This window comes from Pelophylax lessonae (genome assembly GCF_965119305.1).
Source record: "Pelophylax lessonae genome assembly, chromosome: 2".
Classification (NCBI taxonomy): Eukaryota; Metazoa; Chordata; class Amphibia; order Anura; family Ranidae; genus Pelophylax; species Pelophylax lessonae.
In genome coordinates this window covers 484772894-484786560 of record NC_138769.1, presented here as the reverse complement: position 1 = coordinate 484786560, position 13667 = coordinate 484772894, and the positions used below count along the sequence as shown (strand labels likewise).

Below are 13667 nucleotides of genomic sequence, written 5' to 3'. Positions count from 1 at the left end.
ATTGCCTCTGTATAAAATGACGTATGAGGCCAGAGGCTGCCCCAAGAAGTTCCGGAAAATTTGGTCTTTTTGGGTGGACTCTGACCGGACTGCTTCTTCAGTCTCTGACTAGGGTTTTGTACTAATGGTACGGCTGACAGCTATGTATGTTATTTTTGTCATGGCTTTTGTTGTGAAATGGAGTCTTGTGTGTGTCTTTTTTTGGCTCCTCAACTGACATGGTTCTGATTATTTCTCTGTTCTGTATTGTTTTGTTTGTTCAATAAAATACCTTTAAAAAAAAGTATGTCTCCAGACCTAAACCCTATTGAGCATCTGTCGGACATCCTCAAACAGAAGGTGGAGGCGCGCAAGGTCTCGAACATCCACCAGCTCTTTGATGTCTTATTGGAGGAGTGGAAGAGGACACCAACCTATGAAGCTCTGGTGAACTCCATGCCCAAGAGGGTTAAGGCTGTGCTGGAAAATAATGGTGGCCAAACAAAATATGGACACTTTGGGCCCAATTTGGACATTTTCACTTAGGGGTGTACTCACTTTTGTTGCCAGCAGTTTAGACATTAATGGCTGTGTGTTGAGTTATTTTGAGGGGGCAGCAAATTTACACTGTTCTACAAGCTGTACACTAACTACTTTACATTGTAGCAAACTTTAATTTCTTAAGTCTTGTCACATGAAAAGATTTAATCATAAAAAACAAATAAGATTTACATATACAGTATATAACAAAAGTGATTACACCCCTCACATTTTTATAAATATATGTTTTTTTCCCTAAGTAAGGTAGCTCACATTTTAGTTTTCTCCAAATCCAGTCTCCTAATAAATCCAATTCTTTAAATCTCTTTTCGACTGCTTACCATATGTGCAGCAGCAAAAAGGTGGGCATGACCGCCCACACACTGCACATATGCATCACTGGGCTGCCGATTTCCATGTGTTGAGAGCGAGCGTACTCACTGCACAAAGACCGATTTCAGTTCAGGCTAAATAATGGTAGCCAGAGGCACCGGCTTCTGATTTGTAAATTCTACCTGCCCCCCAGGCATTGCGAAGTGTTTAAAGCAGGGGTCTTCAAACGATGGCCTTCCAGCTGTTGTGGAACTACACATCCATTGAGGCATTGTAAAATTGAACAGCAAAGCCAGGAGCACATGTAAAATGGAGTCCGAGATCTAGCAGAAAATTGCAGCAAGGAGAACTACTACACTACCTTTACTCCTGAGGTTGGCTTGATCACCTCAAGAAAAACGAGATTTCCAGTCACAACTTACCAACCAGCCAGCGACCAACTGAATTGCACTGTCTAACAGTATGCGTTTAAAAACAGGGGTTTGGTTGCACACATTTGCAAATACATGCAGGCCGCGACAAGGCAACCTGTAATCTGCAGTCCCTAACTCTACAATTTAAAGAGTCTCTACAATGAGAGCACATGCATTTAATGGGATAGATGGAGGACAGGTGACTAGAGGGAGCCCACCCCCCCTTAAAGGCACAGGGTCACACTGAACACCCAGCACATCGCACAATGGCGGCAAAGGTGTCAGTGCGTTGCCTGGCTCAATATAGATATCAACGATAATGCAAAAAGTGGTCACCACCTCCACCTATCACTGGTCCTAATGGTAAGGAGCACTGGAAGGGCGGACGCAGATCAAGAAAAACAAAGAGATTTCCAGTCACAACTTGCCAACCAGCCAGCGACCAACCGAATTGCACTGGCTTGATCACCTGTTGGGGTTAGTCTGCCTGGCACTGTAGAAGAGTGTTATGTTTACTAGCTTGATCATCTTGTCTTGCTGCAGTTGAGAACTCATTTAATTTGAGGGTCAATCTCCTCTGGTAAGCGGGTTTTTCCTCTAGACACAGTGGTGAAGTGTGCTTTCAGTAGTCACGGCATCTGGTGTGGGGATCATCTCTTTTCTTTTATGAACATTCCTTTATTGGACTGAGTTTTTTTATGTATCTACCATTTTGGCACTTTACCCCCTTTGTTTTATATTGTAAAACTCTAACATGCACAGACATGACAAGGCATGATGGGAATTGTAGTTTCTGAACAACTGGAGGGCCATAGTTTGAAGACCCCTGGTTTAAAGGGATACAAGAGAGGAAAAGAGAGAGCGCTCTAAGTGCAGACAATCTTTAATAATAGCAAGGCATAAAGTAATGTAACTCACTAGAGATCAAAGTCATAGGGCTGTGTTGAGTCACGGACATAAGGAATTCCCCTGGGAGGTGCAATCCACTCGTATGCAGCAATCCATAGCTTGATAACCGGTCAGAGGAGAGAAGGAAGCCGGCTAACCCCTCCAACAGTCGGCGGTCAGCGTCTGTGGTAGCGGCTGCGGTATGCGGTGGAAGATGGAGCGCGGCCTCGTCACCAGGGAATGTTTGGTATGCGGAATATGCACGGTATGCACGACGCGTTTCTGAGCATGCGCCGGGTCACGTACGGCCCCGCGCGCTCTTTCTTCAGGTCTGAAGAAAGAGCGCGCGGGGCCGTACGTGACCCGGCGCATGCTCAGAAACGCGTCGTGCATACCGTGCATTTTCCGCATACCAAACATTCCCTGGTGACGAGGCCGCGCTCCATCTTCCACCGCATACCGCAGCCGCTACCACAGACGCTGACCGCCGACTGTTGGAGGGGTTAGCCGGCTCCCTTCTCTCCTCTGACCGACCGGTTATCAAGCTATGGATTGCTGCATACGAGTGGATGGCACCTCCCAGGGGAATTCCTTATGTCCGTGACTCAACACAGCCCTATGACTTTGATCTCTAGTGAGTTACATTACTTTATGCCTTGCTATTATTAAAGATTGTCTGCACTTAGAGCGCTCTCTCTTTTCCTCTTTTGTTCAGTTCAGAATTCCTCCTTTCTGTGGAGAGCAGCTCGGCGCCTTGGACATTTTCCATCAGGACTTTTTCAATCATCCATTTTATGATATTTTTTGTTTTGTTTTATATTCTTTATTCCTCATTTTCCCTTTCCTCCCCCCCCCTTTTTCCCCCTCCCACCCTGTTTAACCGTTTTACCCTTCATGTGCTGGAGGTTTTGTTAGCGCTCCTTTATTGCTGTTTTTTAAAGGGATACCAGGGCGGGGGGGGGGGGTTAAATTCTAAAGTATAATTGAACTGTTATCAGACAAAAAAAATGCAGTCTCAAAAAAATAAATAAATAAATAAATTACCTTTTTGGGTAGACTTGTCACATACCTAGACAATTCAAACTGAGCCATAGAGGTGTATGCAGCAGAACTTACAGTATATGCAAATCTTGCATTTGAAAATACTTGTTCAACTTTACTGCACTCTCTCCTAATGGTCAGTTAGGTTGCCCATCACTTTAAAAGACTTATGGGGAAACTTGTAAGGGGTGACCAAGCTTGGCTTTTGCAATAGTTAAGATATGCATAACTCCATAGCTGAATCCAAATATAATGCTTTATTTAGGCAATGTATTTTTTATCATTTGCTTATAAAAACATATCTTGATCTAGTATTTTACAAAAAGGATTCCAGCCAAGTCCTGAAAACCATAGAAAATAAGCATTGTTTATTTAATGAATCCATGTGCTTTTCATTCTAGGGTGTTTTAAAATGCAGTAGTTCCAGACTACTATATTAGTTGCAAGATAAAGGCTAGATCGCAAGGTGACAAATTGAATTGTTTTAATGTGTTTAGAATGTACTTTTTTTTTTTTTTTTCTTGAAAAAGAAAAATTAGCGATTGTCCTAAATACTAAACAGTGTAATTTGTTTCAGCTGTTCTTTACCATCGCTGGGGACATTTGGACCTGGCCAAAAAATACTATGAAATTTCCATGAAGCTTGACCCTTCTGCTCAGGGGACCAGAGAGAACTACAATCTTCTGAAACGAAAGCTGGAACAGAGAGGCCATATGTGAAACACAATCAAGATAGAGGAGCAGGCCAAGAACACTACAGCCATTTGCAGACACACCTGGTATTGAAATGGTGTGCGTTTTTATGGTTGCACTGAAAACTGCCTTTTTGCTTTCTATTTTGCATCAATGTTTTCTAGCAGGCCCATAAAAACTGTCAAACCACAATTGGTTTGCTATTTTGCCCAAAAGTGTGGAATATGAAATAAAAACCTCTTACTGAAAAGTAGCATCACTTGCTACACCTGCGGCACCAATGATGTAGAGCTGCACGATTTTGGATAAAATGAGAATCACAATATTTTTGCTTAGAAGAAAGATCACGATTCTCGGCGTAACATTATCTTTCACATTATACAAACAAAATCAGGCTAACTTTTTTTTTTTTATAAATTAGTTAAAGTGTATTTTTTCTAAAAAAAAATTGCTATACTATAGCAATTTTTTCTTCTCTATGGTCTCTGCTAAATATAATATAATAAATATATATATATATATATATATATATATATATATATATATATATATATAAGATGTTTGGGGGTCTAAGTAATTTTCTGGCAAAAAAATCTGATATTAACATGTAAGCAACAAGTGTAAGAAAAAGACTTGGTCTTTAAGAGGTTAAACTGCCCTCATTTACAGACAGAAATGTATTCCTTTGATCTAAAAGAACAAAATGATACATTGTAAAACATTGTGTTTACAGTTATCTCCCAGCCTTGGCAATGTTGATAAAGGGCCCTTTTTTTGCTTTCCAACAGCTGTGAGTGAGCAGAGAATGGCTCTGCACTGTATGAATCAAGGAAATGCCTTTTAAGATCATGAGGGGAGGGGGGGGGGGGTGAATCGAGATTAAAGATTAATCGTGCAGCTCTACAATGATGTAAACAATTGTACTGTTACTGTTATTTATTTATATTTTTTTAATATTTGCCGCATGTGTCTTGAATGCAAAGTCTTTTATACAGGTTATTAAAAGGAAGAAACATGCTTCTCATTAGTTGTGAAGATTTTACCCTTACCCTGGGCATCTGAGTGTGCTGAACCTAAAACTGCATTCTTTGATCACAGATAACTATTTTTTTTTTTTTTGTATGCATTTTATTCCTTTGTTGAATAAAGAATAGTCTGTTGTACCTTTATGTACCTGCATACTTCTAGCAGTCCTGTAATCCAGGGCATGTTATAGACATAGCTGCATATACAGTATGTTTGTTTTCCTTTGAAACTGTATGTGTTAAATGTTCATCAACCTTGCCATCTTTTTTTTGTGTTCTAGGCCGTTTCACCCTTCATAGTAAGTGTAAAAGAACATGAAACCACTTCTCTATAATTGTTACACGCTTCTGTTTTTCTTGCACCTTAGCATTCCAGTGTGTGTAAATCTGTGATATGTCATTTTGTTACTGAAGTGTGTCACTGTGTTTAGAATAACTTAAGCATGTCATAATTAAAATAGTTTTATTGCCTTCCTAATGTGAATGCTATTATTTACCAGAATCAATGAATCGGCCTCCCCAAATCAAGTGCCTCATGATGTGTAGGAAAAGTGGGAATTTTGACTTACCTGTAAATTCTGTACAGTACAGAACACATGATCTGTATTCATAGGCCATGGATTATACACCACTACCTTCAGGTGACTGGATGCTGGCATAAGGTTTGCTGGAACACCCTGCAGTGTGCCCTTATTTAACCCCACCCACTCTGTTCTCGGTTGCTCCTTTTTGCTTGCTACAAAACCCTCGGGTGGGGTACCAGTATCATTTACTGTACTCTTAAGATTTGTAATTTTCCACACTTGTCTGGTGCTAGATTGGACCACTCTTAGTCTATCCCAATGAAGGATTTGTATATCAAGACAGCTTTCATGGTTGCCATTACATCAGCCAAGAGGGTTTCTGAAATTGGGGTCCTTGGACATAAGGAACCTTTCCTGACCTTGTATGTGGACCCAGTGGTCCTGAATCCTACATAGGGTGTTTGACATGAATCAATACACATTAATGCGCATGGGTGTGAATGCAGCCTTAATCACACATTACTTGTTGAGCAAGTGGTAAATATTATAGCATGGCTGTTAGGCAGTCGGCAAGTGGTTAATGGTCCACAGCCTAACGTAGATCTACGTCGGCAGTCAGCCCCTCACAGGCTAGCCTGTGAGGCTCTGGGGAGCGAGCGCTCCCGCTCGCTCACGGACCCTCCACCCCCCCCCCCATGCGTGTGCCCGGGCACTCGTGATCGTCCGTTAGAGCAGGAGAAAGGCAGGCGGCTAATGTAAACACAGCCACCTGTCATTCTCCCCTGTGTAAGAATTGAGATCATACGGTTCTACTATGTAGGACCATTGATCTCTGTTCTTACACAAGTAGCCACATCCAATCACAGTTAGAAACACGCCCCTAGGGACACACTTGACCCCTCCCTCTCCAATAAAGTTAACCCCTTCCCTCCCAGTGTCATTTTTACAGTAACAGTGCATATGTATTGCACTGATTACTGTAGAAATGTCACTGGTAACCCCAAAAGTGTAAAAAATGTCAGTCAAGGGTCCAATCTGTCCGCCGCAATGTCGCAGTCCCGCAAAAAAAAATCGCAGATCGCCGCCATTACTCGTTAAAAAAAAAAACAACAAAAATGTCAAAAATCTTTCCCTTAGTTAGTAAACGTAATAACTTTTGCGCAAACCAATCAAAATACACTTTTTGCGATTTTTTTTTTTTTTTTTTTTTTTTTGTTTTTTTTTTTGTTTTGTTTTTTTGTTTTTTTTTTACCAAACATATATAGCAGAAAACAAATTGGCCCAAAATGTTAAAAAATTTTGATTTTTACATATTTTTTGGGGGGGAATTTCATGTAAAAAATGTGAAAAATATTGTTATTTTTGCAAAATTGACGCTCTCTTTTTGTTTATAGCGCATGATCAAAAAATCGCACAGGTGATCAAATACCACCAAAAGAAAGCTCTGTTTGTGGGGAAAAAAGGTGTGAAATTCGTTTTAGGTACAGCATCGCACGACCGCACAATTGTTCGTTAAAGCAACGCAGTGCCGAATCGCAAAATAGGCCCTGGTCAGGAAGGGGGTAAAATCTTCTGGGGCTTAAGTGGTTAATGTCACACTTTTATAAATAAATATTAATAACAATTGGCTATAAGGCTGGACTCATTCACCTTGTTTTCCTCAAGCTCCTTGTGTTTAGTGACTTGTTTTAACTAATGCATGACTATATAACCTAATTTTAGAAAAGATTTGTTTTCAGGACAGCAACATGTTGATCTTGCTAACTCGCACATTTTCAGTGGCACACATTAAACCAAGTATCCTAACTTTGAACATTTGCAACAGATAATATTTTAAAAAGGTACAAAGTACAGTAAGTAAGCCTTTGAAACTAACCACTCAGAATGCTACTTAAGTGTAAGCAGATTAGTTGACTTGGGTCACTGTACTGTGAAAAGTCATTATTAAACTTTATGCTTCCCTAGTTAATACTGAATGTCCGTTATGAATGTCGTGTTGGCAAAAACAGTTTCTCTAACGTTGATGCCCCTTTTACAATTGCATGCATTAGTAGTAATCGCTTTGTTCATTTATTACACAAATTTAGGATAAATAGAGATGAACTCTGGCATAGATGCTTTAACCACTTGACCCCGGAAGATTTACCCCCCTTCATGACCAGGCCATTTGGGCGATACGGCACTACGTTACTTTAATTGACAATTGTGTGGTTGTGTGACACTGTACCCAAATAACATTTATGTCCTTTTCCCTACAAATAGAGCTTTCTTTTGTTGGTATTTAATCACCTCTGCAGTTTTAATTTTTTGCACTATGAACAAACAAAAAAAAAAAAGACAATTTTGAAAAAAAAAGTATTTACTTTATGCTATAAACCATATCCAATAATCAAAAAATGTAATCTAACTTCTTCATCAATTAGGGCAATATGTATTCTGCTACATGTTATTGGTTTGCTCAAAAGTTGTAGCATCTACAAACTATGGGATATATTTATTTACTAGTAATGGCAGTGATCAGCGACTTATAGCAGGACTGCGATATTGCAGCAGACAATTTGGACACAGTCACACTTTTGACACATTTTGGGGACCAGTGACATTAATACAGTGAACACATTTTGGGGACCAGTGACATTAATACAGTGATCAATGTTAAAGAAGTGACACTGGCTGGGAATAGGTTAACATCAGGGGTGATCAAAGGGTTAAATATGTGCCTAGCTTGTGTTTTTCTAAACTGTGACGGACGGCGATCTGCCTCTCGTTATTGGCGGGTGCCCGTGGACATCGAATCCGTGGTACCCTCCCCTCGAGCTACCAACAGCGCACATGCGCGCCCCCTACCTGGAGGAGCTGGATCATATATACAGTCAGGTCCATAAATATTGGGACATTGACACAATTCTGATCTTTTTGGCTCTATATACCACCACAATGGATTTGAAATGAAACAACAAGATGTGCTTTAACTGCAGACTTTCAGCTTTAATTTGAGGGTATTTACATCCAAATCAGGTGAAAGGTGTAGGAATTACAACAGTTTGTATATGTGCCTCCCACTTTTTAAGTGACCAAAAGTAATGGGACAATTGGCTGCTCAGCTGTTCCATGGTCAGGTGTGTGTTATTCCCTCACTATCCCATTTACGAGGAGCAGATAAAAGGTCCAGAGTTAATTTCAAGTGTGCTGTTTGCATTTGGAATCTGTTGCTGTTAACTCTCAATATGAGATCCAAAGAGCTCTCACTATCAGTGAATCAAGCCATGATTAAGCTGAAAAAACAAAACAAACCCATCAGAGAGATAGCAAAAACATTAGGTGTGGCCAAATCAACTGTTTGGAACATCCTTAACAAGAAAGAATGCATCGGGGAGCTCAGCAACACCAAAAGACCTGGAAGACAACCAGGTCAAGAACACTCTCCAGGAGGTAGGTGTATCTGTCAAAGTCAACAATCAAGAGAAGACTTCACCAGAGTGAATACAGAGGGTTCACCACAAGATGTAAACCATTGGTGAGACTCAAAAACAGGAAAGCCAGATTAGAGTTTGCCAAACAACATCTAAAAAAGCCTTCCCTTCACAGTTCTGGAACAACATCCTATGGACAGATGAGACCAAGATCAACTCGTACCAGAGTGATGGGAAGAGAAGAGTATGGAGAAGGAAAGGAACTGCTCATGATCCAAAGCATACCACCTTATCAGTGAAGCATGGTGGTGGTAGTGTCATGGCGTGGGCATGTATGGCTGCCAATGGAACTGGTTCTCTTGTATTTATTGATGATGTGACTGCTGACAAAAGCAGCAGGATGAATTCTGAAGTGTTTCGGGCAATATTATATGCTCATATTCAGCCAAATGCTTCAGAACTCATTAGACGGCGCTTCACAGTTCAGATGGACAATGACCCGAAGCATACTGCAAAAGCAACCAAAGAGTTTTTTAAGGGAAAGAAGTGGAATGTTATGCAATGGCCAAGTCAATCGCCTGACCTGAATCCGATTCAGCATGTATTTCACTTGCTGAAGACAAAACTGAAGGGAAAATTCCACAAGAACAAGCAGAAACTGAAGACAGTTGCAGTAGAGGCCTGGCAGAGCATCACCAGGGATGAAACCCAGCGTCTGGTGATGTCTATGCGTTCCAGACTTCAGGCTGTAAATTGACTGCAAAGGATTTGCAACCAAGTATTAAAAAGTGAAAGTTTGATTTATGATTCTTAATCTGTCCCATTACTTTTGGTCCCTTAAAAAGTGGGAGGCACATATACAAACTGTTGTAATTCCTACACCGTTCACCTGATTTGGATGTAAATATCCTCAAATTAATTCTGAAAGTCTGCAGTTAAAGCATGTCTTGTTTGTTTCATTTCAAATCCACTGTGGTGGTGTATAGAGCCAAAAAGATTAGAATTGGGTCGATGTCCCAATATTTATGGACCTGACTGTATATGCATTTTTGTGTTTGCCATTCATTATGTGGCTCTACTGAATATGCCCAAGATCAGAGAAATGCTGGGAAGCATTTAGTGTTGAACAGACAAACTACTGTATGTTTCTAAAATGTTCCTATGTGCCTGCTTGCTCTTTCGTATTTAAACTAAGCTGTGCATGTGCATCTCTGTATGCCACTGTCCTGGGATAAATTAAATCTTATGCCCTTGCGCAGGAGTTATTGCATCCTGGGCCAAACCCAGAGGAAGACAAGGAAAGGTGGTGCTGGCAAGGGAGCTTGCAGCTGTTGAATCGCTGGAGGAAAGGTAAGTGTAGGCTCAATTTATGTTCACCTTTAAAGAAAAAAAAAAAAATAGACGTGTTTATCTGCAGTACATAACTATGAGCTTGATTGAATTGTATTTTCAAGTGTAAATGTAATAAATTGTTCTTCATTAAATACCAGCCTAGACCTTGCGCGACATCTATCCTTTTTCCATTTGGGGTACCCACTGCTTCTTTTCTCATTAAGCACCAACTTTATTGCCTTGGCTCTTCCACCTCAGTACACTTCAAATACTGATAAATATATTTATAAGCTGAAAGAAAATGGTGTAATGCAGGATAGAAAACGGAAAATTGTTATCAAATACTTACTGTCATTTTCCTTTCCTGATGGACTCCATGGCAGCTTACGTGTGGGTTAGTCCCGCCTCCTCCTACCTCATAGGACGCTACTCCCATAAATTTTTACTCCGTGCCAGAGGCTGGGTTCCATAAATAGCCTACTCCAGCAGATGGGAGGAGACTCCAGCTGCCATGGAGTCCATCAGGAAAGGAAAATTACGGTAAGTATTTGATAACAATTTTCCGTTTTCCTGACAGATTCCATGGCAGCTTACGTGTGGGCAATAACTAGCCAAACCCACAAGGGTGGGAAACTGCTGCCAAAAGAAATTTATTCTGCACTATCAACAGACAGTACTTGCAAACCAAAGTTAACAGAAGACAATTAAGCTGGCTCAATACAATAATGAGTCATGAAAGTGTTAATGGAAGACCATGAAGCCGCCTTGCATATTACTTCAGGGGCCACATGATAAGAAGCCGCCCAGGACGTGGACACCCCTCTTGTCGAATGCGCGGTCACGCCCCTTAGCCTTATATGCCCATTGGATGGTCTGAACAATCCATGCCGCTATGGATCTTGAAGAGGCCCGCAAGTCCTTGTTCTTCCCGTGGAGGAGAACAAATAGATAATCTGAACGCCTGAAGGAAGCTGTTGCATCCAGGTACAGTCTCAGAATTGCACCCACATCTAATGGATGTGTATCTGGATCATCTGATGATTTGAATGTTGGAAGGACAATCTCCTGGTTCTCGTGGAAAATAGAGACCACCTTGGGGTGTGATCCCAACATGGGGATAAGAACCACACTATCTGGAAAGAAGGTCAGGAATGGTTCTTTGCAACCCAGAGAACTAATCTCGGAGACTCTTTTAGCCGAGGTGACGGCTACCAAGAAGGCCGATATGAGAGCCTGATCTTTAATGGAGAGTTGCTCCGTGTGACTTCTTCTGACGTAAGAAAGGAATTTCAAGACGAGTGGAAGATCCCATTTAGGGAACCTTGGCTTCCTCTGTGGCCTGAGTCTGGACGCCCCCCGAAATTGACGAACAAGGGGATGAGATGCCCAAGAAGCTCCTGTGAAGGCCGAAATAGCAGAAACTTGCACACGTAGTGAACGAACAGATAATAGTAGGTCCAGTCCCGACTGCAGGAAACCAAGAATATGCTGGATATTCAGGTCATTGCATGACCCCCCTTTCTTGGTAACAAAATCTATGAACTTGGACCAGATCCTTTTGTTGACCTTGTTAGTGCCCGCTCTTCTGGCACTTAAGAGAGTAGAAATTGCCCCACTCGGGCAACCTAACGCCTCCATCCTTTCCCTCTCAAAAACCATGCCTTCAGGTGCAGATGAGCCGGGCATGGGTGTAGAGTTGCTCCCTGGGACAGAAGGTCTGGCCTGATGGGTAGAGGAACTGGATCCCGAAATGTGAGGAGCATCAGCAGGGGAACCATGGCCTGTTCGGTCAGTATGGGGCTATTGTTAGCACTTCCACATCTTCCATCCTGAGTCTCGCCAGGAACCGGAGAATGACAGGAACTGGGGGAAAGGCATATGCCCTGTGGAATCTCCACTGGTCTGTCAGAGCATCCGTCCCAAAGGCTTGGGGACAACGGAACCTCACATAATACTTCGGTAGCTTGTGATTGCATGGGGATGCAAATAGATCCACTTCCGGGCGAAATTACAGAGAAGTGAGCCACTGGAAGACATCGTTGTGAAGGCTCCATTCGTTGTTGTCCAAGCGGACTCTTGAGAGGAAGTCCGCTTGAACATTCTGTACCCCCGGAAGAAACACTGCAGTGAGGTTGACCAGGTGTTTCTGGGCCCAATATAAGATTGGATCTACCTCCTTCAACAGGGAGCGACTGCGAGTGCCTCCTTGTCGCTTCACATAGGAGACGGCGGTCGTATTGTCCATCCTCAGGATCACAGAAGTCCCTTCTATTAGGTGACAGAATGCTTTCAGAGCGCAGAACGTGGCTCGCAATTTTAGAGTATTTGACACTACCCTGTGAGCTTAGAAATCCCAGCTGCCCTGAGCTATCACCGTCTGACAGAGGGCACCCCATCTGGTGTTGCTGGCATCCGTGGTAACTGTGATCCAAGAGATGGGCATGATGGAATGGCAATTGAGGAGATTCCTGCTCTCTAGTCTCACCATGGAAGGCTCTCCCGCATTGATGAGGTTATGCGAATGAGGTGATTTTGATCTCCTGGACGCCACTGATGGAGAAACCCCACTTGGAAAGGCCGCATTTTCCACTGTGCCCACTTCACCATTGGAGTCGTGGCTACCATGGTCCCAACCAGTCTTAGACACTGAGATGCTCGAAGGTGAGTGGCCCGTCATAGCTAGGCATACCCTGTCCCTGACTACCGGGATCTTCTCGAGGGGCAAAGAAATTGTGCCTCGACTTGTGTTGAACTGAGCTCCCAGAAATATTAACGACTGGGTAGGCTCCAGGTGGCTCTTCTCCATGTTCAGTAACCAACCGAGCTCGCGAAGAGTGGCTATTACCTGAGACCTGTGTACCAGAAGTTGGTCGTCCAGATAATGGTGTAGACGGACGCCTTTGGTCCTGATCAAAGCCACCACTGCTAGTAAGACCTTTGAGAATACCCGCGGCGATGTAGTAAGCCCAAACGGGAGACAGACAACTGTAGGTGATTCTGATCTACTGCGAATCGTAGGAACTTCTGGTAATCTGCTGCCACTGGCACATGTAAATAGGCATCCTTAAGGTCGATTGACACAAGCCAGTCTGCCGGTTGTATTGCTTGACAGATCGTGAATAGTGTCTCCATCTTGATTTTCTCCTTCTTGATAGAGTTCAGGTGCGTAAGGTCTATGACCGGTCTCCAAGCACCGCTCCTTTTCTCAACCAAGAAGAGGGGAATATAGACCCTGGAACTTTTTGTTGGTTGGAACTGGAACCACAGCTCCTTGAGCCACCAACAGATCTACGTTAGACAGAAGGCCTTGTCTTTTCTCTTCTGACTGTGGCAATGAGGTTGGAATGAACCTCAGTCTGGGCGGACTGCAGAATTTCCAGGAATGGCCTGTTGATACTGTCTTGACGACCCGGAAGTCGTTTATCGAGGCTGCCCAGACGTGTTGGAAGCGTAGTAGCCGAGCCCTGACTTGCTCCTCTGGGTGCT

The 13667-nt window shown here is 42.5% G+C and overlaps 1 protein-coding gene across 2 annotated transcripts in view; it reads left to right on the top strand.

Moving 5' to 3' along the window:
- The window catches only part of TMTC4 (transmembrane O-mannosyltransferase targeting cadherins 4), a 275325-nt gene extending 271147 nt beyond the window's left edge, over positions 1 to 4178 (top strand). For both annotated transcript variants that reach the window (XM_082248518.1, XM_082248519.1), the window contains one exon: positions 3772 to 4178. In XM_082248518.1, the coding sequence (XP_082104644.1) occupies positions 3772 to 3914 (143 nt within the window). In that variant the 3' untranslated portion in view covers positions 3915 to 4178. The remainder of the gene's footprint in view (positions 1 to 3771) is intronic.
- Positions 4179 to 13667: the final 9489 nt, after the last annotated feature.